At 37.8% G+C, this 25550-nt stretch overlaps 1 protein-coding gene across 3 annotated transcripts in view; it reads left to right on the forward strand.

Annotated features, from left to right (window-relative positions):
* The first annotated feature begins 9175 nt into the window (after positions 1–9175).
* The window catches only part of USP47 (ubiquitin specific peptidase 47), a 116594-nt gene continuing 100219 nt past the window's right edge, over positions 9176–25550 (forward strand). For 2 of the 3 annotated variants that reach the window (XM_009186577.4, XM_009186578.3), the window contains exon 1: positions 9176–10014. In XM_009186577.4, the coding sequence (XP_009184841.1) occupies positions 9976–10014 (39 nt within the window). In that variant the 5' untranslated portion in view covers positions 9176–9975. The remainder of the gene's footprint in view (positions 10015–25550) is intronic. The other variant, XM_003910210.4, reaches the window with a different exon arrangement.

A 25550-nucleotide genomic window follows, 5' to 3' on the forward strand; every position in this document is an offset into this window, starting at 1 on the left:
TAGCCAGGATGGTCTCGATCCCCTGACCTCGTGATCCACCTGCCTCGGCCTCCCAAAGTGCTGGGATTACAGGTGTGAGCCACCATGACTGGCCTATATTTCATTTTTTATGAGGTGCTAACTTACCTTCTAAGCATTCTTCTCTTGGGTTGTTCATCTTTTCCTTATTGATTTATAAGCACTCTTTTACACTGAAAAAAATAGCCATTTGGCATATTTGTTGCAAATATTTTTCCAGATGATATTTTGTCTTTTGACTTTGTTTATATTAATATTTGCTATAGATGAGTTAAAAATTTTAAATTACCATCTTTCCCTTTACACTTCTGGCTTTTGGTTTGTTTCAAATCAATATTACTATAAAATATTCACCTTTGTATACATTATTTCTAATTCTCACAATGCTGCCAAATAATTATTACAACTCAGCCTTCACATTCTCAAGGAATGTTGAGATCTCTTCAAATGACAAATTTACAAATATTACTCTATTTCAAAGACATACGAAATCATTTCAGAAAGTTTAACACTGTGACCCCAACTTTATTTTGCTAGATTCCTTCCTATTCTTGCACCTTAAAATTTGGGCACTTGCTGACCCCAAAGAAAGCTGAGTGAATCGTGGTCAGTTTGTCTTTGGTTGCCTTGGGTGCTGATATTTGCCTCTCCTCCTTCAATATGTTTACCAAGGCATTTTCTGTTGACAAGAGCCTCTTTTTAATACTGTTGAACACACTGACCTATTAACCTTTTCTTTATGAATTTCTTCAGCTTAGAAAGAGGCAAGAAAGCACTTCTGTGGCAGTGACTTTTATCTTTATAAAATGTCAATAGAAAAATGCTACTTTAGGTCACAGAAACAATCTTTTTTTTTTGAGGTCACAATGGGTTAAGAGCCCCACAAATGTCCTCACTTGCTTACCTCATGAAAATATTTATACAAATGTTCCTAGGTTTCTCCCAGATTACATTTTCTTGAGCATCATTTTTTCTATTCTCATCTTCACACCAAAAGTTAGTCATCTTTTCAATATTCAGTGGTTTTTAACTTAATTGATGAGCTTTTTTTCCTTAGTGGATGCACTCATTTAAATAGTTTCCCAAATTACTTTTTCTTGTTCCTTATTGATGGTATCTTTTCCACCATAAATATAAGTCATTGACTAATTTTACATCCCACTCTTTAACTTAGACAGAAGGCCTATTTTGTGGCTAAGATCCATCACTTTAATAATTTCTTCAATCTCATTACTAATAATTGAATTTCTTTTCAGAGTCATTTTCCACAAAGAAAATTCATGGAAGAACTACATAAGTGGAGAAGACTAGGTAGAAATGAAACTATATCAAAGTGTAGTTGCCATACAATTAACTAGACTTACTCACTAGCTAAGTGACTAGTTTATTTATTCATTTATTCAACATGAATTGAAAAGCACCTACTATATGCCAGGTGTTGTGAGGACTGTGCATTCCCTCATGAAACTCAGTCTACTGCTAGGATAATTAGAGTCAGCATATATTGATTGCTTAGTATTTGACAGGCAGTGTGTGTTGAGTGCTTTAAACAGTTTACATGCATTTCCTCACTTGTAAGATGGGGATATTAGAAGTACTTATGCATAAAGTTGTTGAGAGAACTGAATAAAAAATATATGCAAAGGGGCCGGGCGCAGTGGTTCACACCTGTAATCCCAGCACTTTGGGAGGCCGAGGCGGGCAGATCACGAGATCAGGAGCTCTAGACTAGCCTGACCAACATGGTGAAACCCTGTCTCTACTAAAAATACAAAAATTAGCCGGACATGGTGGCGCATGCCTGTAATCCCAGCTACTCAGGAGGCTGAGGCAGGAGAATCGCTTGAACCCAGGAGGCGGAGGTTGAAGTGAGCCGAGATCGTGCCACTGCACTACAGCCTGGGCAAAAGAAGGAGGCGCTGTCTCAGGGGGGGAAAAAAAAAAAGAGCAAAGGAAGGATCTAGAGCAGGACTCAATCTACATATTCAACCTTTTTTTTTTTTTGAGACAGGGTCTCTCTCCTCACCCAGGCTGGAGTCCAGTTGTGTGATCTCGGCTCACTTCAGCCTCAACCTCCCAGGCTCAAGGGATCCTCCCACCTCAGCTTCCTGTATAGCTGGGACTACAGGGGTGCGCCACCACACCTGGCTAATTTTTTATTTTTTGTAGAGATGGGGTCTCCCGATGTTGCCTAGGCTTCTCTTGAACCCCTGGGCTCAAGTGATCCTCTCGCGGCAGCCTCCCAAAGTGCTGGGATTACAGGCGTGAGCCACCATACCTGGTTATTCAACCAATCTTTTTTTATTTTTTATTTTTTTTATTTTTATTTTTTGAGACGGAGTTTTGCTCTTTCGCCCGGGGTTGGAGTGCAATGGCGCGGTCTCAGCTCACTGCAACTTCTGCTGCCCTCCGGGTTCAAGGGATTCTCTTATGTCAGCCTCCCGAGTAGCTGGGATTATAGGCGCCCGCCACCATGTCTGGCATTTTTTTTTTTCAGCAGAGACGGGGTTTCACCACGTTGGCCAGGCTGGTCTCGAATTCCTGATCTCAGGTGATCCACCCACCTTGGTCCCTCAAAGTGCTAGGATTACAGGCGTGACCCACCGCGCCCTGCCTCAACCAATCTTAAGTGTTGTAGTTTTGTGATTATTATTACTTTCTTTACTAGTTAATACAACAACCTTGTGAAATGAGGCTGTTATCATCCCCATTTTACAGATAAGAAACTGAAGCTTGGTGGATTTAAGAGATCTACCCAAGGCATGTCATACAGTTAATAATAACAGAGGTAGGATTCAAACTCAAATAATGTATTTTCAGCTTATTCTTTCAAACACTTAGCTCCTTGGTCTTCTGTACTCTGGTTAACGTATAAAGTTCAAATTTCCTTTCTATAACAATTGTGCTACATGTCATGGACTTTTCCAGTCAACACGGCAAATGTTAAACTGATAAATGCCAAGGGTCTACTTTATTGCCCCCATTTAATAGTTGAGAAAATGGAGGTTCAGACAGGTCTTATACGGAGGAAGTGGCAGAGCTTGGATTTCAAAACAGGTAAATCTGGCTCCAAAGCCACATTACACTGACTAAAGATTTTCTCCTTAACCTTATTAAAACATAGTCATGGTGAAATTTTCTTTTCATTTTTATAATACACATTTAACCTTCTATTTTCACTGATTCTTAAATTGTATAGTATGACTTTGACTACATGCTTAGACTTGTGCAATGAAGAGTCTTGAAATATAAAAGAAAGAAAATAAAATCTTAAGTATTGCCATGAACATTAAAATATACCTTTTATTTTGGAATAATTTTATGTTTTCAAGAAAGTTACGAAGATAGGACAGAGAGTCTATATATACCTCCTCCACTTTCCCCCATTGCTAATATCTTACATTACCATGTTACACTTATAAAAACTAAGAAACCATCAGCAATGAACAAGTGGAATTTCAAGTATAAAACACATTACCATTTACATTAGAACCCCCCCCAAATCATACTTACCTATAAACCTAACCAAATATGTATGAGGTATATATATTTATGGAAAGTGACAAAACTCTAATGAAAGATATCAAAGAACTAAATAAAGGAAGAGATATTCCATGTTCATGAATAGGAAGACTCAAAATGGTCAAGATGTCAGTTTTTCCCATCTTGATCTACAGATTCAGTGCAATCTCAATCACAATTCTGGCAAATTATTTTGAGGGTATTGACAGACTGATTCCGAAGTTTATATAGAGAGGGAAAAGACCCAGAATAGCCAACTCAATATTCAAGAAGAACAAAGTCAGAGGGCTGACTTCCAGACTTACTTTAAAGCTACAGTAGTCAAGACAGTGTGGCATTGGTGAAAGAATAGACAAATAGAATAACGGAACAGAATAGAGAGCCCAGAAACAGACCCACGTAAATACAGTCAATTAATCTTTGACAAAGGAGCAAAGGAAATATAATGGAGAAAAAAGTATTTTGAACAAATGGTGCTGGAACACTTTTATGTTCACATGCAAAGAAACAAATCTAGCCACGGACCTTATACCATATGCAAAAATGAACTCAAAATGGATCATAGACCTAAATGTAAACTTTAAAACTATAAAACTCCTAGATGATAACAAAGGAGAAAACCTAGATGACTTTGGATTCGGTGATAACTTTTCAGATACACCACCACAGACATGATCGATGAAATAAGTAATTGATAAGCTGGGCTTCGTTAAAATTAAAAATTTCTGCCGTGTGACAGACAATGTCAGGCGAATGAGAAGACGAGGCACAGACAGGGAGAAAATGTTTGCAAATGACACATCTGATAAAGAACTGTTATCCAAAATATACAAAGAACTATTAAAAATCAATAATAAGAAAATGAATAACCCAATTTAAAAAATGGGCAAAAGACCTGAACAGACACCTTACCAAAGAAGATAAACAGATGGCAAGTAAGTATATGAAAAGATGTTCAACATCATATGTTATTAGGGAATTGCAAATTAAAACGACGAGAGATACCACTATATATGTATCAGAATGGTCAAAATCAAAACTCTGATGATGTCAAATACTGGCAAAGACGTGGTGGAGTAATGGGAACTCTCATTCATGGATGGTGGGAATGAAAAATGGCACAACCACTTTGAAATGTTTAGTTTTGTAAAACTATGCAGTTTTTTAAATTTTAATTTTAATTTTTTTTACAAAACTATGTAAAAAAACTATGTAAAAAAAACTATGTAAAGCATGCAGTTTTTTTGTTTTGTTTTGTTTTGTTTTTTAACAAAACTGAACATACCCTTACTGTGCAATCTATCGGTCATGCTCTTTGGTACTTACCAAAATGAATTGAGAATTCATACCTACACAAAAATGTGCACGTGGATGGTTGTATTTACTTTACTGGTAATTGCCAAAACTTGGAAGCAACTAAGATATCTTTCAGTAGGTGAATGGATAAATGAACTGCGGTACATCCAGATGATGGAATATTATTCAGTGCTAAAACAAAATGAACTATCAAGCCATGAAAAGACATGGAGGAAACTTAAATGCATATTACTAGGCAAAAGAGCCAATTTGAAAAGCCTACATACCATATGATTCCAACAATCTGGAAAAGGTAAAACTATGGAGACAGTAAAAAGATCAGTGAATGCCAGGAGTTAGGAGAGACGGAGGGATTAATAGGCAGAACACAGCAGATTTGAGGGCAGTGAAACTATTCTGTATGATAATGCAATGGTGGATATATATCATTATATATTTATCAAAACACATGGAATGTACAACACCAAGAATGAATCCTAATGTAAACTATGGACTTTGGATGATGATGATGTATCAATGTAGGTTCATCAGTTGTAGCAAATGTACCACTGTGGTGGCAGTTGTCAATAGTGGAGAGGGTGTGTATGTGTAGGGACAGCAAGTGTATGAGAACTCTCTGTACTTTCAGCTCAATTTTGCTGTGAACCTAAAATTGCTCTAAAAAAACAAAGTTTAATTACAATTTCTTCTCATTTACTAATTAAATATAGTCTTTGCTGTTAATAACAAAAATAAAAGCTGGCTGTGGTGGCTCATGCCTATAATCCTAGCACTTTGGGAGGCTGAGTGGGTGGATCACCTGAGGTCAGGAGTTCGAGACCAGCCTGACCAACATGGTGAAACCCTGTCTCTACTAAAAATAAAAAATTTGCTGGACGTGGTGGTGCATGCCCGTAATCCCAGCTACTCAGGAGGCTGAGGCAGGAGAATCGCTTGAACCCAGGAGGTGGAGGTTGCAGTGAGCCAAGATCACGCCGCTGCACTCCAACCTGGGCGACAAGAGCAAAACTCCGTCTAAATAATAATAATAATAATAAAAATGAAGTGTATTAACTTTTTAAAAAAAATTTAAAAACTAAGAAAATAACACTAGTACATAAATATTAACCAAATACAGATGTTATTTGAATTTTACCATTTTTTTTCATTAATGGCTTCTTCCTGTTTCGGGATCCACTTCAGAGTCCCACATTGCATTTACTTGTCATATTTCCTCAGTTTCCTCTGGTCTACAACAGTGTCTTATTCTTTCATTGTTTTTCATGACCTTAACAGTCTTGAGGAGTACTGACCAGGCATCCTGTAGAATGTCCTCCAAACTGGGTTTGTGTGATTTTTTTTTTTTTTCATACTTTGACTGGGGTTATACTATGAACTTTTTCATTTGAAAAGGAAAAGGAAAATATTCCCAAAGAAATTAAAAGAAAAATCATCAGCCTCTGACCCACACCAGTCTTGTTTTTTGTTTTTCTGTTTTAAATTCAACAACAATTTATTAATGACCTACTATGTGTCAGGCATTGTTCTAGACATTGAGGATGCATTAAGGACAACCAGTTTAGACAGGATTATCATAAAAGGTCTCTTGGAAGATTTAACATTTGAGAAGCCCAAATGACAAGATTAAACTAGAAAAGAGAAAGATCTGGGGGAAGAACATTTCAGGGAAAGGAAATAACTACTACAAGGCTTTGGGGCAGAGACAAACTTTATGTATTTAGAAACCCCAGTAAAGGCAGAGTGGCTGGGTCATTAAGTGTAAGAGGAAGAGTGGCAGATGACTGGAGCAAGACAGACAGGGGTTTGATTACATTGGGTCTTACGGGCTATGGCAAAGAATATGAATTTTTTTCTAAGAGGGATGAGATGTCTTTGGAAGATTTGGGAGGCATATGACATATTTTTGAAAGATCACTCTGGTTGCTCTATGGAATATGGATTGTTGAGGGATAAGATTAGAAACAGGAACCCAGTTAGGAGGTAACTGCAGTAGTTCAGGCAAAAGAATAAAGTAATTCGAGTGGGATGTGCAGTAGTGGATAGAAAGAAAAGTGGATGGATTTGAGATGTGTTTCAGAGGTGGAAGCAACAGCCCATATGAAAGGATTGAATGTAAGTCTCAGGTTTTTGGTTTGATAAACTGAATTGATGATGGTGTAATTTAGCAAGGTTGGGGAGAACTGATAGAGGATATGTTGCAGGAGGTAGAGAAAGCTTGGAAATCAAATGTTCTGTTCAGGTCAAGTTTAAATTTGGGATGTATTGAGCCATTAAAAAGGTAGATGTATGAGTTTACAGCCTATGGGAGAGGTAAGGACTGGAGAAATAAAATTCACATATAAAGTAAATCAACACATATCCATGTAATCTCAGTAACAATATATTAGGAAGAGTAGGCATATATTTGTATTTGTCCATTTATTCATTAATCCATTCATGAATCCACATACTTATTCCACAAATATTCATTGTATACTTACCAACCTATTAGGCTCTCCTGCAATAGTCAAGCCAGTGGCCTATAAAGAAAAGAGTGTGCAATCAGAAAAGGGGGATTGTGGGAAGAAAATGTTAGACTTTCTTTTTCTATTTATTTTAATCTAAAAACACAAAATTAAATTTTACTTATATCGAATATATAAACACTGGCATCTCACTATTCCTGAATGAAAAGTGTGAGTTCTGCAATGTAGAGAATTCAGAGATTCCTTCATTTTCTTTTAGTATGTTGTGACTTATTCCAGTTTATGTGTGCTGAATTAAGTAGATTTATCAATTACCTTCTTATTTCATTATATCAACCTGTACTAAAATGAAAGTGGCTAAAAAGGATTTCTGGAAAGACAACATGAGTTTGAAACAATACTGCAAGCATAAGCAAAAAAGATGATGACAGATGACATTTCTACTTCTAGTGTGAGCACCACAGCAGTGGCCAGCACTACAGAAGACATCTTACTAAGTCATGGGATGACATTTTGAAAATAGAAGTTTGGAAATATTTCCATCATGTGATTTTGATGCAAAAATGATATATGTGAGCCACCCAAGGCTGGAACTATGGTGAAGCAAATGGTTTTCAAGGTGAAAACCATTCACCCTGGGCACAAAATTTAAGGGGTGGTGCCAAAAATTCAATAATCAAGACAACGAATTTTAATGCAATATTTTAAAAAGTCAAAATTCATCTTAATCCATGATAATCAAACTATCAAAACCTTAAAGACAAGATCTATAACCCCTCAAAACTCATACATGAATGCTTAAAACTTGAAGACAGAAATTTTCAACCTCTTAAAAATCTTCTAAGCAATTTATTCCAAAGAGCTTTGAATCATTTGTAAAAATATAAAAATGCAACGTCTTCTGGTTGACATCAGGAAAGATGGAACACTACTAGTTGAATTTCAGTAAAAACCTTTGCATGGTTGGTGGATGGAATGGATAAAAATGAAACTTTTTTTTTTTTAATCTTTCTTAACATGCATTAGGAAGAATGCCCAAGGATGTACTTCTTCCTTTAGGATCTACATCTTTGTGAGTTACCTTTTTTTCCAGCTTATGACAGTCATTAAAACCAAATACAGAAGTAACCTGACGTTGAATCAGACATTTTAATAACTATTTCACGAAGTATTATTTTTAAAATTAATGTAACTTAGTCAATCATATTGATTTCCCTAAATATTTTTAGTGGGAATAACAAAGATTTTTATACCATTAATATGGAAAATAACTCAGTTATTTTAAATGTTTATTTCATCTTTGTCTTAGCCTTTTTACATTTTACAAATGTTTTGTAATTCTGCACACAGAAGGATACGTATAAAACTTATATAAGTATATGGTTTTTTTTTTGGTAACGGGATTACAATAAAAAAAAAGTTTGGAGAACACAAGTGCAGGCAGTTAATGCTGTGGGTGTTAGGAACATGACAAGATTATATTATCTCAGCACGCTGTAAGATCACTGCATCCATAAAAGTCTTCATGAAGGAGCCCCGCTGAGTCTCCATAATGGAAGTAGGATTTGGAAAAATGACTACAGCAAACTTTGTTTAGTGTAACACAAAGCACCATGCTTACTGCTAGAGAAGATTAAAGTTCTCCAAAAACGTTAACAGAGATCACAGGTTGAAGCATACACAGCTCTACTCTTGGAGGCTAGCTCAGTCTCAGACCTGGCCCTGATGGAGAAGGAAGTTCTGTGGAAGGGGGCAGGGGAGCGCCTTTCCAATGTAGTTGCGGGGGGCGGACGGTGAGGACACCGCTTCATAAGGGAAGGGGTGGCTGCCTCCCCCAGCAGGGGGTGGCCCCTGAGGTCCCTCCAGCTGGGGGCCGTTGAGAAGGAGGGTGGGGAGAGGGGAAAAGAACGTCAGGAGAGTGAACGGGAGCAAATAAAACGCTGTTCATTCCGACTGGAAGGGCCAGAGCCGTGTCTAAGCGCGGGGGCCGGGAGGTGACCCGCGGTGGTGTCTCTACCAGGACGAGGCCTGGGGTATCTGAAGAGGGGATGACGTCCAGGCGCTTTGCTAACGGGAAGCCAGAAGGGTATGAGTTGCTAGGGTCAGAGAAGGAACTTTCGGCTGGTCTTTCCCTGCTGGGCAGAGTCGGAAGAGCCCCAGAAGGCAGGGAGGACAGTGGGCCTGGTCCTTCCCTGGCCGGCAGAGGGAGTCCCGAGATGGAACGTCCAGCTCTCCTCTAACGAAAAGCGTTTGCATGGCTGTCTTGCCAATTCTGTACTTCCCGGGGCTGAGGAAGAGCCGAGGTGACTAGAAGCGAGCGACAAGCGCCGGCCACCTCGGGCGCCAGGCGCCGGGCTTGGAGCCCGACGGGCCGAATTCTCGCGAGAGCGGCCGCCGCCATTTTTCCATTGATTGCTGCGAGCTGGGGGAGGGGCCGACGACGAAGGCGGCGGTGGTAGCGGCGGCGGCGGCGGCGGAGCCCTGGGTCGGTGTCTGCGCGCTGGTGTCTGAGGCCCAGGGTGAGGCCTCCGCGATTGCTGGAGCGCAGGCGGCGGAGAGGATGACTGCCATTGCCATTCTCTCTTGAGCTAGCGAGCCGCCGCCACCCTCCACCCTCCCCCGGCAGGGCGGAGAGAAGCGGCCGGAGTCAGCGATGGTGCCCGGCGAGGAGAACCAACTGGTCCCGAAAGAGGTGAGGGGCCCCACAGGAGGTTAGGCCTGAGGCCTGCGGCCGCTCCCGGCAACACAGGCCCGGGCCGGGGTTCGGCTGCGGGCCCGGCCGGGGTGCAGGCTCTGCCGTGGGGGAAGGAGGAGGCGTGAGGCAGTCGGGGGTGGACGGTGGGTGCGGCGAGCAGTTGGGAGACCCGCTGGCTCTAGGGGTTGGGGAGCGGACCTCCCGCCTCGGGTTTTATGGGCTGGACGAATAAAGGAGCGGACGGGAAGGAATCAGGTTCTACTTTAGGGGAGAAGGTGGCCTTTTAAGTTCTTGTTTAACGTGTCGAGCCGAGAGAGATAATTTCAAAGAAAACATTCTGGAACAGTTGCCTATGGGCACAGCAGGGTGACGGTGCGGCTTCAGGGTTTGACAGTGGCAGCGTATAGCTTTCAGCGCTTGTGAAATCTACACCCAAGTGAGATCTGTGGGAGGGCAGACTTAACTGTTACGACTTTTTTTTCAACTCCTGTTACTTGGTAGTACTATTGGCCTGCTTAAATGAGGCCTACTTAAGATCGTGGAAAAGTAGTACATGGGACATTAATGTAAAGGAAGGAGATAGGAGAACATTACCATATGGAGAGCTGAACTCTTTTTTTCTTTTTGAGGTTGGGTTGTGTATGCCAATTTGAGTGACTTAAGTGATACGAGAAGCCTTGACTAGTTGGGTTCTCTTGAATAGTAGTAGAAGATTAAGGGTAGAATCCAGCACTGGCCAGCGAATTTCAACATATTAATAGTATCTCTGTTGGCTTTATAAATATCTTCGGCGTATTCAAACGTGTATTTTTAACTGGCTGATCATCAGGCTAATGCTTGGGATTTTTATTTCTCATATACCTTAAATAGAGACAAGTGTTGGATTGAAATTAGCTATGTGGAATCTTGAAATTTATGAGTGATCATTTACAGGTTCTTAAATTTTTTTGTGCCTGTTTTACTTGTTTTGTAGCAATTCTTTGCTACTTAAGCAAGCACTGACACCATGCAAAGGTGATATTATTGGAGTTATGTACCTGTATGATACAGGTATTTTCCCAGCTTTGTCAGATGGACAGTGATAGTTGTTTTGCAAGGACGATTTTTGTAAAAGGCAGAGAGTTATGTGTCAGTGTGTGTTCATCAAGCGTCACCAACTCTGTGCAAAGCAGATAAGCAGATGAGTTAATCAGAATTCTTGCCTTGGGAACTTTCTGAGTTACTAAGAAAGGGAACACTAGTGTTTGTTGAACTCCAATTAGGGACTAGGTACTTTACCACATAAGTAATTATGCAAGGAAGGAAGTGATAGGTGCTGTAAGAAAGGTGTAAATATGTGTTTCGTTTTAGAGCTTCATATTGCTGGTTTTCATTTTTATAAAAATATTCTTTCTCAGTTTTTTTGATCGTTAGAAAAATATCATATAGGTGGAACTCTGCTTTAAGAAAACTCAACATTAGATTTATTTCCCTATTAACTTGATTTATAGAAAACATGATATAATAATAGATAGCGAGCTTTGCAGAAACATCTGTTGTGTAAAAAGTGATAGCAGCAATGAAAGTTTAAAGATTAAATGCCTGTCCTTTAAGATTAAATCCCTTCCCTGAGGCTTTACATTCATCACAACTTTTTCCCCCCCCTTTCTACTTTTTATGGACCGTATGCCTTTATTGTCTATTCCTTAGTCTCATCTTTAGTCTTCTTTTTCCCTGGTTCCTTTCATGATTCCTGGAAGCATAATCTGTGGTTCTTACCTTTTATAGCTAGCCAACTAGCTTTTTCTTCTTTGATGGCCACACTCATTCTTTGTTAAAGTGATTGCCTCCACTTCCATGTTTGCTTCTGGATTACTGGAAACTTTCTGAAAGTCACCAGTTATCTCTTAAATGACCAAAATCTTTGGCTTTTTTTTTTTTTTTTTTTCCTTGCCTCTTCTGCTCTTTGAATTCTCTGCAGGATTTGATAGTTTTTTAAAAACCAATTTCTTTATTTTAGTGATACTTCACTTTTCTGGTCATTTTCCCACCTGTTTGTCCTATCTGCCCACTCATTTAGTCAAGGCCTTTGTCATCTTTTTTGTATTCTTAATTAGCACTTTTGTGTGATCCTTGAAGCTCCCGGACAGGTCCTTTTAAGTAGTAGTAGAATCATACAGTGCTAAAGCTAAGAGAAAGCATAATCATCATCTAAGTTACCCCTCCACTTCACAGTTGAGGGAATTAGGCCCAGAAGATTGAAAGTGACTTGTTCCGGGTCAAATAATGAGTAAATGGCAGACCTAGTGCTAGAACTCACGTCCTCTGCTACTATTCCCTTGATTATACTCTATTTTACAGAGCCCTCCATGTAATTTAGAGGCTCTGTAAGAATAGTTTGTAACTCTAAGTACATATACCATGTGAAAATAAATGGCAAATTAAAAAATTTGTTGCATTTATTTTAATGACTTATTATCAATCTAAAGATTTTTTTTTTTTTTGAGGACCTTTGTATAGGGAACCTCTGACCCCTACTAGATTTAGATTTTGGTTAGATGTGGGCATGTGTGCATGCACGTGTTGATGTGTATAGTTGTTCAGTGAATAATATATTTTGGTCCCTGAAACTCAAGGACAAATGTACCTTTAGAGGACTCTTGAAGAAGACAGCTTAGTGTAGTACGGGCATTGGCAAACCACGGCCAGTGGTCCAGATCAGTTCATAGCCTGTTTTTGTATGGCCCGTGAGTTAAGAATGAGTTTTACATTTTCAAATTGTTGAAGAAAAAAAGTCAAAAGAATTATAATAGTCTGTGACACATGAAAATAATATGCAATTCAAATTTTAGTCTTGGAACAGCTATGCTGTTTATTTAGTATTTTTGTATCGCTACGACAGCAGAGATGAGTAGTTGCTACAGAGACTCTATGCAGGATAAATTTGAAATTACTTAGGTTGGTATTCAAGGCCCAGTACAATTGATTCTGGCCACAACCTGTCCTTCCAGCTTATCTCTTCTCCCATGAAACAGGTTTTTAATGTAGTCAAACAGGTTTCTCTCTAACTTGCATTTCGCTTCTATTTGTGCTGTCCCCTCCTTCCTGTTCAAAACTTCATACACATTTTTCCATAAGTACCTCATATCTCAGTTATTCTAAGTAGCCTTTTCTGACCATTTTAACCTTAGAGATTTCTCACTCTTAGAAGACCTTTATGTGGGAATAGAATTCATTTGGCAATTACAAGATGGTGCTTGGCAACATCTATTATGATCTGAAACTGTAATCTACATTTTATATATTATTTGTTGTGAATTCCTTGACAACAAAGACTGTGTGTGTTTCTCTTTCTTTGTTTTTCGTTTTTGTAGGTTTGTATTATAGGTTTAAGACAGCGTCTTTCCTGGAGCAGATATTCAGTAAATATTCGTTGGTGTGGTGACAGGGTTGTAAGCAAATTTAGCATTCTAACCAATTATCCTGTCCTTGGAGGTTTTCCACAGCATCATTGGCAAGCTGTTTTCCAACTTTTGCTTTAATACATACTTTCATGACTAATCTTTGATAACATCTTTGTCTTAGAAGAGATGTTATTTTTAAGTTTTTGAGTTGAGAGAAGTCTAGATCTCTATAGCTGCCATCTTTTGATAGTTGCCTTACAGAAATGTTAAAGCATTTCCCATTGGATAGTTTTTCTCATCATTGAAGATGGAAGAGGGCAGCAGGAGAACTAACCTCTTCTGTTCTGAGCATCCTCAGTTCTTTAACTGTTTCTTAGTTCCTCTCTTTTGGACATAATCCAGGGTTTTTGGTATTCCTCCTAAATTGTTGTACCCAGAAAGAGCAAAGAGAGTGGTATCTTCATTGTGGTGAAGAACAAAGCTTTTCACCTGTTTCATTCTGCTATATGTCTTTGAATTGTAGTATATTGATTTTGGCTTTAAGGTCTCTTTTAATATCATCCCAATTTTAATTATTGTTTGGTTGCTATTTTGTTATTCTGTTTTCTTATAAGGATGTGTGTCGTTAATATTCATTGAGTACTCACTGTGCATCTTACTGTATTCTGCCAAATAGGAAAAACTGAGAATAGAAAAATTTGTTCTCTCAAGTATCTTATAGAATAATCAAGGATAAGGTACACATTTACTGATGCTTTAAAAATAATACTTAAACTGCAGTACTTAAAGTAGTGCTCATGGACTCTGTAAATCCAGAGAAAATGGAAAAAATGAAGGAAAAAGAGTAGAAATGTAAATTCTTTATCTCTGGATTTTTTTCTCCTGTCTTTCATGCAATCACTACTTCTGTCTGGAACTGGTTTTGGCATCTAATGATGATGATGATAGTAATAACCAGTATTTATTGAGCATTTATTTATATACCAGATACTGTTGGTTGTACTTTGTATTAACTCATTTGAGCTTCACAGCAACCTCAGAGTACATATATAAGACATATTGATAGCAAAAACAACTTGTTTTTATTTCTATTGTCTGACTTCTTATAAAATCCATTCATCAGTATCTTTTATAGAACATATCAAATGCATGTTCTTTTAATTTTATTTTTCCTAATTAAATTACCTGAGGAAATGTGCTGCAATTGTCCTTCTTGATTTTAGTGATTCTTTTAAAATGAGCCTTTTTCTTAAATTTCAGATATTGACTGTCTCTTACCAGTAAGAGACAAGTTTGTCAAGTTATACCTGCCAGGGTTGTAAACAAATTGGAGTGTTTAATAAAAGTCATTATTTTAGATATCATTGGAAATGCTCATTTAATGAATGAAAGCAAAGCTGAATGCAGAGTTGTATATGATTCTAATTTTGTCGAGGAAAAAATGAACAATTTAGGGTTATATGCATTGAAAGATTAGAAGGAATACACTACTATTAAGAGTTGCTATTTCTGGATGTCTGGGTTATTGGGATACATATTTAGACTTTCATATTTAAAAATGACCCTGTACATTATTTTCAAAAACAAATTAAGATGATCTGATTGTAGTTTCAGGGGTATTTACATAGTGTTGTTAATTTTTTGTGCTCACAGTTTTCCTGTTTCCCCTCTCCTCTTACTCTGTGCATTTGCCTTGAGTAATCGGACCCACTTGTATAACTTCAACCTTTGATTGTGATTTAAACATTTATATCTCTAGCCCTGAGCCCTTCTAGATTCAGATTTCCACTTGCATACTGGATATCTCTACTTGGTTGTACTCTAGGACCCACAAATTAAATATAGGTAATCTCAAGCTTATTTCTCCTTCCCTTCTCGCAACCCAATTCTTGGTGTTCTCCTGTTTCAGTTAGTGTTATCGCCATCTATTTATATGCTTAAGTTAGAACCGTTTTTGACTTCTCTCTTTTCCTTTTTCTCACATGTAGTTCACCACTTAGAAAATATCTCTGTGGGCCGGGCGCGGTGGCTCAAGCCTCTAATCCCGGCACTTTGGGAGGCCGAGACGGGCGGATCACGAGGTCAGGAGATCGAGACCATCCTGGCTAACACGGTGAAACCCCGTCTCTACTAAAAAATACAAAAAAAAAAAAACTAGCCAGGCGAGGTGGCGGGCGCCTGTAGTCCCAGCTACTAGGGAGGCTAAGACAGGAGAATGGCGTAAACCCGGGATGCGGAGCTTGCAGTGAGCTGAGATTGCGCCACTGCACTGCAGCCTGGGGGACAGAGCGAGACTCCGTCTCAACACACACACACACACAAAAAGAAAATATTTCTGTGTCCTTATCTTTCTATCCATGGTTCTGCCTTTGTCTAATTATTGTATTGTCTCCAATGTAACCTTTCTAATTGGTCACTCTGCTTCCAAGGCCTTTCCTTTCCTAACCATCTTCCCCACAACTGCCAGGGTTACTTACCAAAACAGATGAGATTAAGATTTACCTGTTTTAAAGTTTATAATTATTACCCTCTGATTGCAATTTGAATGATAGGTACTATTTGTAAACAGTATGTGCTAGACACTATGCTAACCAGTTTACATATATTATCTCATTTGACAGTATGATAGTATTAGCTATTATTCTTCATTATCCATTTTACACATGAAGAAACTAGGCTTAAAGATGTTAAGTAACTTGCTCAAAGTTACATAGCTGTTTGATTCTAAATCAAGGTAGCTTTAACCAGTGGGAAAGTCCTTGATAATATGGACTCAGTTGATTTTTTAAATTTATTTTTATCAAAGTTATATTTAATACATGCACATATTTATAAGAGTCAAATAGCTCTGCAGAACTACAGTCACATGTCACTTAATGACGAGGATCTATTCTGAGAAATGCATCATTAGACATCATCTGAACATGATACAATGAGCTTGCATAAACCTAGATGCTTTAGCCTACTACACACCTAGGATATATGGCATAGCCTGTTGCTCCTAGGCTAGAGACCTGTACAGCATGTTACTGTATGGAACACTGTAGGCAGTTGTAATACATCATAAGTCTTTGTGTGTTCAAACATACAGAAGGTACAGTAAAAATACGGTATTTATAATCTTATGGGACCACTGTCATATTTGTGATTCACTGTTGACCAAAATGTCTTGATATGGCACATGACTGTATTTACAAAAACAGTAGGTCTCTGCAAATTTCCCATCATTTCAGGCTTTTGATACTTACGTCCATATTTGAAATGAGCGTTTTGTTGTTGTTGTTGTTGTTTGTTTTTTTTGAGATGGAGTCTTGCTCTGTCACCCAGGCTGGAGTGCAGTGGCATGACACCAGCTTATTGCAACCTCTGCCTCCCAGGTTCAAATGATTCTCCTGCCTCAGTCTCCCGAGTAGCTGGGACTACAGGCACGCGCCACCACACCTGGCTATTTTTTTTATTTTTAGTAGAGACGGGGTTTCACAGTGTTAGCTAGGATGGTCTTGATCTCTTGACCTTGTGGTCCACCCGCCTCGGCCTCCCAAAGTGCTGGGATTACAGGTGTGAGCCACCATGCGCAGCCGAAACTAGCATTTTTATAGTGTTACTTCTTGATTTTTCAGTTTAAGGTATTTTTCAGTCTAAGTAAAAATGAGGGTTTACCGCTATCCCCAACAACACACAAACACACTTTTTAACCCTGCCCAGTACTCCCAATATTGTCATACTGCAAGTTGTTTGGATACATCAGTATTTCGTAGAGATGGGGTCTCACTATTATTGCACAAGCTGGTCTTGAACTCCTGGACTTAATCCTCCTGCCTCAGCCTCCCAAAGTCCTAGGGCTACAGGTGTGAGCCACCATGCCCGGCCTGGATACATCAGTATTTCAAAGTTTATAATGACTCCATTTTCACCATGTTAGCCAGGCCAGAGTTAGTAATTTTTAACAATTTTGCTTTGCTTAGTTTTCTGTATACTTATTAAATTAGCCAAGTGGTTATCAGTTGGGGCCCATTTTCACGCCAGAGGACATTTGACAATGTTGGGGGAGTGGAGGAGAGTGTAGGTTTGTGCTACTGACATCTAGTGGGTAGAAGCCAGGTATACTGCCAAGTATTCTTATGCACTGCACAGGACAGCCTCCTGTAACCAAGAATTACAAGGCCCGCAATGTCAATAGAGCTGTTGTTGAGAAACCCTGATTTAGTCCAAACTATCTCTCAAGTGTATGATGGCTTATCTTCAAACCTACCAATTTTGACTTCGTAAGAAGCTCTTTCCCAGGCCCTCTGACCTGCTCCAGTTTGAACTCGTTAAAGCTAGAACTTTTGTGCAGCTGTTGTCTTGGACTTGCTTTACTGTCATCTTAATGATTCTCTCAGTTCTGTCTTGTTTTGGAGCCGCTGTTTCTGTATCTGGTATCTTTGGCTGTCTTTGTTTACGTTCTCATTTTGAAGGGCCACTTTAAATTGTTTTCTGGATGGGATAGAGTTTTTTCAAGACTGTACGTGTCTGTAAATGTTTTTTCTCCCCTCTTGTTTTATGGATAGTTTGGGCAGAGAACTCTGAGTCAGAAATAATTTTTTCTCAGAATTTTGAAGGCATTGCTCTACTGTCTTCTATTTTTCTGTGTTGGTGTTGAGATCAGATGCTTAGAAGATCCTTTTCAACTATTTTGAAACTTTCTTTTTTTCTCTTTGCAAGCTGGAGAGAGAATCTTTGTCCCCAGAGTTCTGAAATTATTGTATTATATAGTTAGATATGTGTGTTTTTTAAATTCATTCTGCTACTCCTGTTCAATCTGGAATTTATCTCATAAATTCTATAAATTTTCCTTTATTTCTTTGATTTCCTCTCCTTCATTTTATCTCTCTTCTCTCTTTTGAATTCCTATTGTTAGATGTTGGGCCTACTGATGGGTTTCTCTAATTTTCTTGTCTATTTTCATTATGTTTTTTTCTTTGCTTTCTGGGAGATTTTTCTCAACTTTGTCTTCCAGTTCTTCTACTAAGTCCTTATTTCTGCTGTCATATGTGTAGTTTCCATTCCTTTTTTTGAAAAAAAAATCCTATATTTGTTTTATGGATGCAGCGTCTTATCTCTCTTAGGAAATATTGGTAGTTTTTTTTTTTTTTGTCTGCGTATTCTTTTTCTTCCAAATTTCCTTTTTCTGTTTGTTTGCTTTGGTCTTTATCTTTCATACTTGTTGCTTTTCTTAGATGTCTCATGATCCTTGGAAGTCTGTGCTTATTTAAGAGAGAGGCCCTAGGCTGAATGGAAGCTCTGCTTCTGTGTGATTATGGTTTTCTCTGTAGATTGGTAAATCTGGATGATTTCCTTGCAGACTCCCAGTCTTAGTCCATTTGGACTGCAAAAACAAAATATCATAAACTGAGTGGCTTGTAATCCACAGAAATTTATTTTTCACAGTTTCTGTGAATGAGGCTGGGAAGTCCAAGATAAAGGTGCCAGCAGATTTGGTGTCTAGTGAAGGCCTGCTTTCTGGTTCACAGAGTAGCACTGTCTCACTGTGTCCTCACATGGTGAAAGGAGACAAGGAAGCTCTCTGGAGCCTCTTTTACAAGGGCGCTAATCTCATTTATGAGGGCCCTGCCCTCTTGATCCAGTCACCATCCAAAGATCCCACTTCTTAATATCATCATATTGGTAAGTAGGGTTCAACATGTGAATTTTGGGGTGAAGAGACATAGGCATTTAGACCAGGGCACCCAGTGACACATCTTTTCTCTTGTGCTGGATTGTTTTCCCAGACAAAATTTCTCATCTTTTGCCAGGAGAGAATAAGCTTGAGAGCTGAGTAGGAAAAGGGGACATGGGTCTCATCTTTAAGCATGCAGATTAACCTAATTCCCCAGTTTTCATTATGGCACCCTTCAAATTCAATTGAGCATGTTGTCCTCTAGTCTAGATATGTCCTGTTATATGCTGTCCAGGGATTGTTTAGTCTTTTATCAGAAGGGGTTGAAGAGTAGAAGAGGAGGTCTGGGGGTTTTCACTACTTCTTAGATTTCAGTCAGTTCTAGTTTGGACTCCACTCTCACTCCCAGAGTGTCTGAAACTTCCAGTTCCTGAGCCCCTTAGTTTATTTTTTATTTGTTTGCTTTAATGTATTTACACAAGAATTGCAGAAAGAGTACAAAGTTTCCATATACTCTTCACCCAGCTTCTTTTTATCTTAACATCTTATATAACCATAGAACGATGATCAGAAGTAAGAAATTAACCTTAGTATAATACTATTAACTACACTGCAGAATTTATTCAGATTTTACCAATTTTCCCACTCATAGTTTTTGTTTGTTTCAAGATCCAAATTTAGGATACCACATGGCATTTACTTACATCTCCTAGTTTCCTTTTATCTGTGATAATTTTTCAGTCTTCATTTTCAAGATCTTGACACTTTTGAAGAATACTGGTCAGTTATTTCGTAGAATGGCTCTCAATTTGGGTTTGTGGATGTTCTCTCAGGAATAGATTGAGGTTATGAATTGAAAAGAAGGATTATCACAGACGGGATGTGTTCCTTTCAGTGCATTATGTTGTAGGAGTGTGGGCATGATGCTGATATGTACTACTGATGATGTTACCCTTGATCACTTACTTGGGTAAGAGGGTGTCTGCTAGGTTTCTCCACTGTCAATTTACTATTTTCCCCTGTAATAATTATTAAATGCTTTGATTTAAAGTTATTCAACCAGGCGGGTCAAACTTTAAAAATAAAATAGCTTTTAAAAATCAAATTCTTTGAGACCATGCAGGTATCCTGTTTCCCCCTAAATTTCTGCTCACTAATTTTATCATCTATCTGTGATCTTGTCTGCAGCAATTATTACTGAGGCTTAATAATAGTGATTTTCTATTTCTCTCATTATTTCTACATTTATTAATTGAAATTCTTCTGTGAGGAGAATTTGTCCCTCCCGCCCATTTATTTATTTATTTATATCAGTATAGACTTATGGATATTTATTTTATTCTTTGGATTATAATCCAGTTTTCTGTCATTTATTTTGTTGATCAAGCTGTTCCAATTTTGGCCAGGGGGCACTTTTTCTGGTGGGCTTCTGTGCTCATCTTTGCTTTTTGAGCACTCACTTCCTTACTTTCCAACACCACATAATGCTTCAGCCTATCTTATGTTTTCCTTGCCCCAACACTTCTCCAAGGAGTTTAGAGGTCTTTTGGTGTACTAAATGTCAATGTGATATAAACTAGGTGTCTTTGGCTTTCCTCTAGGCTAATGTGGAATTCAGCCTTCCCAGGTGTAATTGTCATTGCCACTTATTCTGTTTTCTAGCTTTTAAAATTATGTTTCTGTTTCTTTGGGGTTAATAGTCTTTCAAAAATTTCTTTACTGGGAAGCATCAGAACTAAATCCTTATATTCAGTCTATCTTCTTTAACCAGAGATTCTTAATGTTTTTGTTTCATGCCCCAAGCCAGTTTTGTACAAACCACATTCCACTACATTAGTTGCTGTTCCCCAGATGTGCTGTTACATGTTCATGTATCACTTCTGTACCCTTGCCCTGAGTGAATACCATGAAGTATTTCTTTTTGTCCTCCAGTTTTTAAGGAGTTTTAAGTGGGTGGACTTTGATTTTACATGAAAACAACTATTTGAGTAATTAGGATTCTTGCCTATCTTCTATTTTCTCTTTTTTGGATTAGTCATATAAATTTTTTGTCTCTTAGTGCCCAGATACTGTAATTTTTTTGCCAAATGGAAAGGAGGAGTTCCTGCATCTCAAGAATAGTAGGGTATGGTGATAGCCCAAATTAGAAAGAAAAGATTGTATCAAAAACAGGGGTTGCAAAAAACATAGCATTAAATATATATTTAAATACCTATTGTGAATTAAAGTTGCAAAAGACATCTACTTTTGGAACAAATTCCTTGGTGTTAAGGACCTTCTTCAGTTCAGGCAGCATGCTTAGGTGGCATGATATGCAGAGGCGTATTCCGTTACGAGGTTTATGACACAGATTTTCAAATCTAACATACAGACATTCTCCATTGTGACAAAGTACTTGGCAAAATGATTGTGCTTGGCAGTGATGGCAGATGACTGACAAAAAACGATGTGATCTTTCACATCAACATTCTTAAAGAATATGTTTTTTCCTGAGCCTGGTTTTTACTGGTATAGTGTAAGAAGGGACGGATGTAGTTGTAGTGTGAGTAAATAGATATGTCCTCTGTACCTTACTGCATACTTCCATTTACTTTGTCCTTAGGTGTGGAAGTAATAATTGCCCTCTTCTTTCATTTAATGAAACTAAACTGAAACATGCATACATAAAGTGTCCATGTATATGAATGTTTTAATTTATGCAAAACTGTTACTGATATAACCTGCTGTTGAGAGATTACAGTTTTTGTAAAAATTACTGAGCTGTGTCTCAAGTTTTGATGTTCTTTAAAACATGCTCTTAAAATCCTGTCCAACCAGCAAAATCCAGCCTGAAAATTCTCCTCTTTCAACCTGATTGCATATTCTTAACTCTAAAATCCTACAGCACCTTTGGCATTTGAAAAATTCTGCGTCTTTATTATAAGTTATTTGTTATTTCAGTTAATACCTTCTATTAGATTGGAGGTTCCTCAGAGTCAGGACACTACAGCTGGAATCCCTAGGTTCAAATACCAGCTGTCTGACATTGGACAAATTCCTTGATAACTTGTCAGTACCTTAGTTAATTAAGGATAATTCTAACTACCTCCTAGCATTGGTGGGAAGATTAAGTGAGTTAATACCTGTAATGTGTCATGCACACAATAAGCTATCAATAGATGTTAGGTATTACCACCTTCTGTTACTACCATCATTTCTATTATTACCTTCATTTCTATATCCTCCCCCAGGGGCCATCACAATGTGCTGTACGTTGTTGTTATTCAACAAATATTTGTGGATTAAATGAAAATGAAATTATATTTTAGTTATGCAAGTCATTTGAAGTTATAGTTCTGATTACAGCCTGTCAGCTACATATCTTAATGTCTATAGCACTAATCCTAAATTATTGTTAGATTTGACAGGTTCTCTTATATGATCAAGTAAGACCTACTGTTACAGCTTTGAAAATTGGAACACATAACAAAGTGAAAGTACTAAAAGTAAAAGAAATTTTGAGTTAAGCTAATGAGCTTCTGAGAAAAATTAGTTTGGTTTATATAGGTGGTTGTCAAAATAATTCACTAGATTAACACATTTCTTGTTTAGTAGGATTCAGTGCGAAATTTTAAAGCAGGATCCATATTAAGACAAAGTTTCTGAGAGAACTTGATGTGTTTGATAATTCTGATTTTCTGTAGCTCTGGTGTAGAACTAGTTGACATGGATAGAAGAGACTGTCCCTATCAGTGGTACTATGATGATGCCTTAGATTTGATGCTGTGTAGTGGACTGCTTCTATACTAATAATTTTCAAATATTAGTGTAATATGCTTATATTAAATAAAGTGGCTTTCTAGTAGAGAAAAATTAAAGAAAGGCTAAGTGACATAATTCAGAAAAAGGTCTAGAACTTAAATCTTTCTATATAAAGATGTGAATCCGATACCTTTGGTAAGATTATAGGTTTAACTTCAGGAAAATAATGAACCTCATTTACAAACTCTGTGAAAATTTTTAGTACAACCAAAGCATTCTAGTTTACTACAAATACCTTTCTTGTTTTAAATACTTATTTGTATTTAATAATGACTACACTTTCATTATTTTTAGTGTAGATTTCCATGGCTCCTGATTTTATAGAATTCATTCAGCTAAACATTGAGTTAGTAGCTAACAAGAACTACTACAGAGATATTCAAAGATGAATAAGGAATCTGGCCTAGTTCTAGATCCTAGTCTAGGCTAATGGAAGAGACAAACAGGTGACCAGACAAATATATAATGTGGAAATAAAGTGGGACCATAGAGCGGGGAGCAGCTGGCTTTCTCTAGGGGATTCTGTGAGAAAGTAATCACAAAGGCTGACTTGATTATTATGTAGAGAAGGAGGAATAGTGTTCAAAACAAGAAAGTTTGTAGTGCATTTTAGGAAGTGGCAAAAAATTTAGTGTAGACGCATGGGACACCTGGTTCTGGCAGGTTGTGTCTAAAAATTCCAAAGGCTTTGTGTGCCCAGAGTTTATATTTTTATTGTGTAGACATTAGGGGGCAAAACACATTTTTTTCCCCAGAAAAAGTCAACAGATTTGTTTACAATGATTATAAAATTTAGTTGCTGAAACTTGTTCATGTAAACATTTTTTACTTGCTTGAATGTTTTTTGTCCCCAACATTAATACCAAAAATTTGCATACAAATCAAAGTGGGGGAAAAACTTGCTAATACCTTATTCTCTCATCCATTTTTTTCCCCATTTGCAATCTCATAATTAGGTACTTTTTTGTTTTTTAAGAATAAAAATTTCCTTTCATAATACATTTTAGCACATTTTCTACATACGAGACTTTTTGGCAGGATGTCCTTAGGCATAATTGTTACATATTTGATATGGATAACACAAAGGTGGGTGTCTTCAAATAGGCTAGCCAGGTAGGCCTCATTTGCCTTTAGAAAAGTATCAGAGGCTGCACTCTGGGAGTGTAGATCTGTTTTGAAGTTCTCACAGCTGATGCTGGAAGGGAAATTTGCAAGTGAGAAGTTCAGTGTACATTTGATAACTTCTGATTTTCACTGAGAGCCACAGTACAAGGCTTATAATGATGTGGTTTCTTAACCTTTCTAGTATGCAACATATTCTTGTGAGTGGCTTTTGTAGCTAGTTACTTCCTGTGTGCTTTACCACTGGCTTTTTTGTGGGCATTTGGCTTGGTAGGAACTGTAGCGTAGAGAACTCCCTATTTACTTCTCCTCTTGGCTGAAGCTCTGCAAGCTAAAAGTGACACCGTGCTAGGCAGTGATGACTGTTGGTGGCAGTCACAGTGCAGTAACTGAGAACAACATAAGTAATGTCTTTAATTTGAGAATTAATGGAATCTTACTAAGGATATCCACAGTGCTCCAAATAATATTTAATAAAAATGAAATATTTAATCAAGAGAAACTCTGGATTATAAACCTAGTTCCAGGTTGCATTAATAAGTAGAATTTTTGTATGACTCATCTCCAGAAAGATGCAGCATGTTGCTTTCGTAAATATAAATAAGCTATCAATGAATTTATATACATTTCCTTCGTTTTATAGTGTCTGTCCTTTTATGTGTTTAGATATTTTACTTGTATTGCCTTTAAGTTTACACCAGTTTATATAATCTATTATTTTATGTCTATTTATAGTACTTTGTGATAACAAGAGAATTGGTGAAAAATTATGTTTAACAACCACACCTTATTAAAATATATCTGAGAAATATTGCTTTAATTTTGACATTTTAAATTCATATGTCTTGAAATATTTATTTACCTTTAGTTATTTACCATTAACACAACACAAATGTAATTTTAAGAGTTCTAGGAAAAGTAGACAGGATACAAAAATGTTTCTACAGTTGAGTAATATGATTTTAACACTGGAAGGGAGGCAGTAGTTATGAGGCAGGAGAATAGAATCTGGACTCAGGGAACTTAAGGCCATTTCACGCTGACTTCTTAGAACTAAATTGAAAGGAAAACTCTCACTTTCCATGCTTAAGTAACAAAAGAGCCGGAGGCTACTCCCTTTTCGGATCCCTACCTTTTCTGCGTGGCAGAGGGAAAATTGAAAGTACCTCTGGTTGGTTGCAGAAAGCAACCAATCAGACGTTTGCAAAGGCATGTAACTTTGTAACTTCACTTCAGTCTCTGGTTGGTTGTTGGTGCACAGACTGATTGCAGGCCAAATCTTCGTTTGCATAGAAGTGCGACTTTGTAACTTCACTTCAGCCTCTGATTGGTTGCTTTCCACAACCAATCAGATGTTTGCATAGGAGAGTGACCTTTGTAGCTTCACTTCAGCCTCTTATTGGGCACCACTTCATTTACCTGAGGTGAATACCAAGTGACCAATGGGAAACCTTTAGTGGGTATTTGGACCCAAAAAGATTCTGTATCCAGGCCCTTGAGCTGTTGCTGGTGCGGTTCCCACCCTTTGGAGTATACTTTGGTTTTCAGTACATCTCTGCTCTTGTTTC

Source organism: Papio anubis, chromosome 12 (genome assembly GCF_008728515.1).
Source record: "Papio anubis isolate 15944 chromosome 12, Panubis1.0, whole genome shotgun sequence".
Taxonomy (NCBI): domain Eukaryota; kingdom Metazoa; phylum Chordata; class Mammalia; order Primates; family Cercopithecidae; genus Papio; species Papio anubis.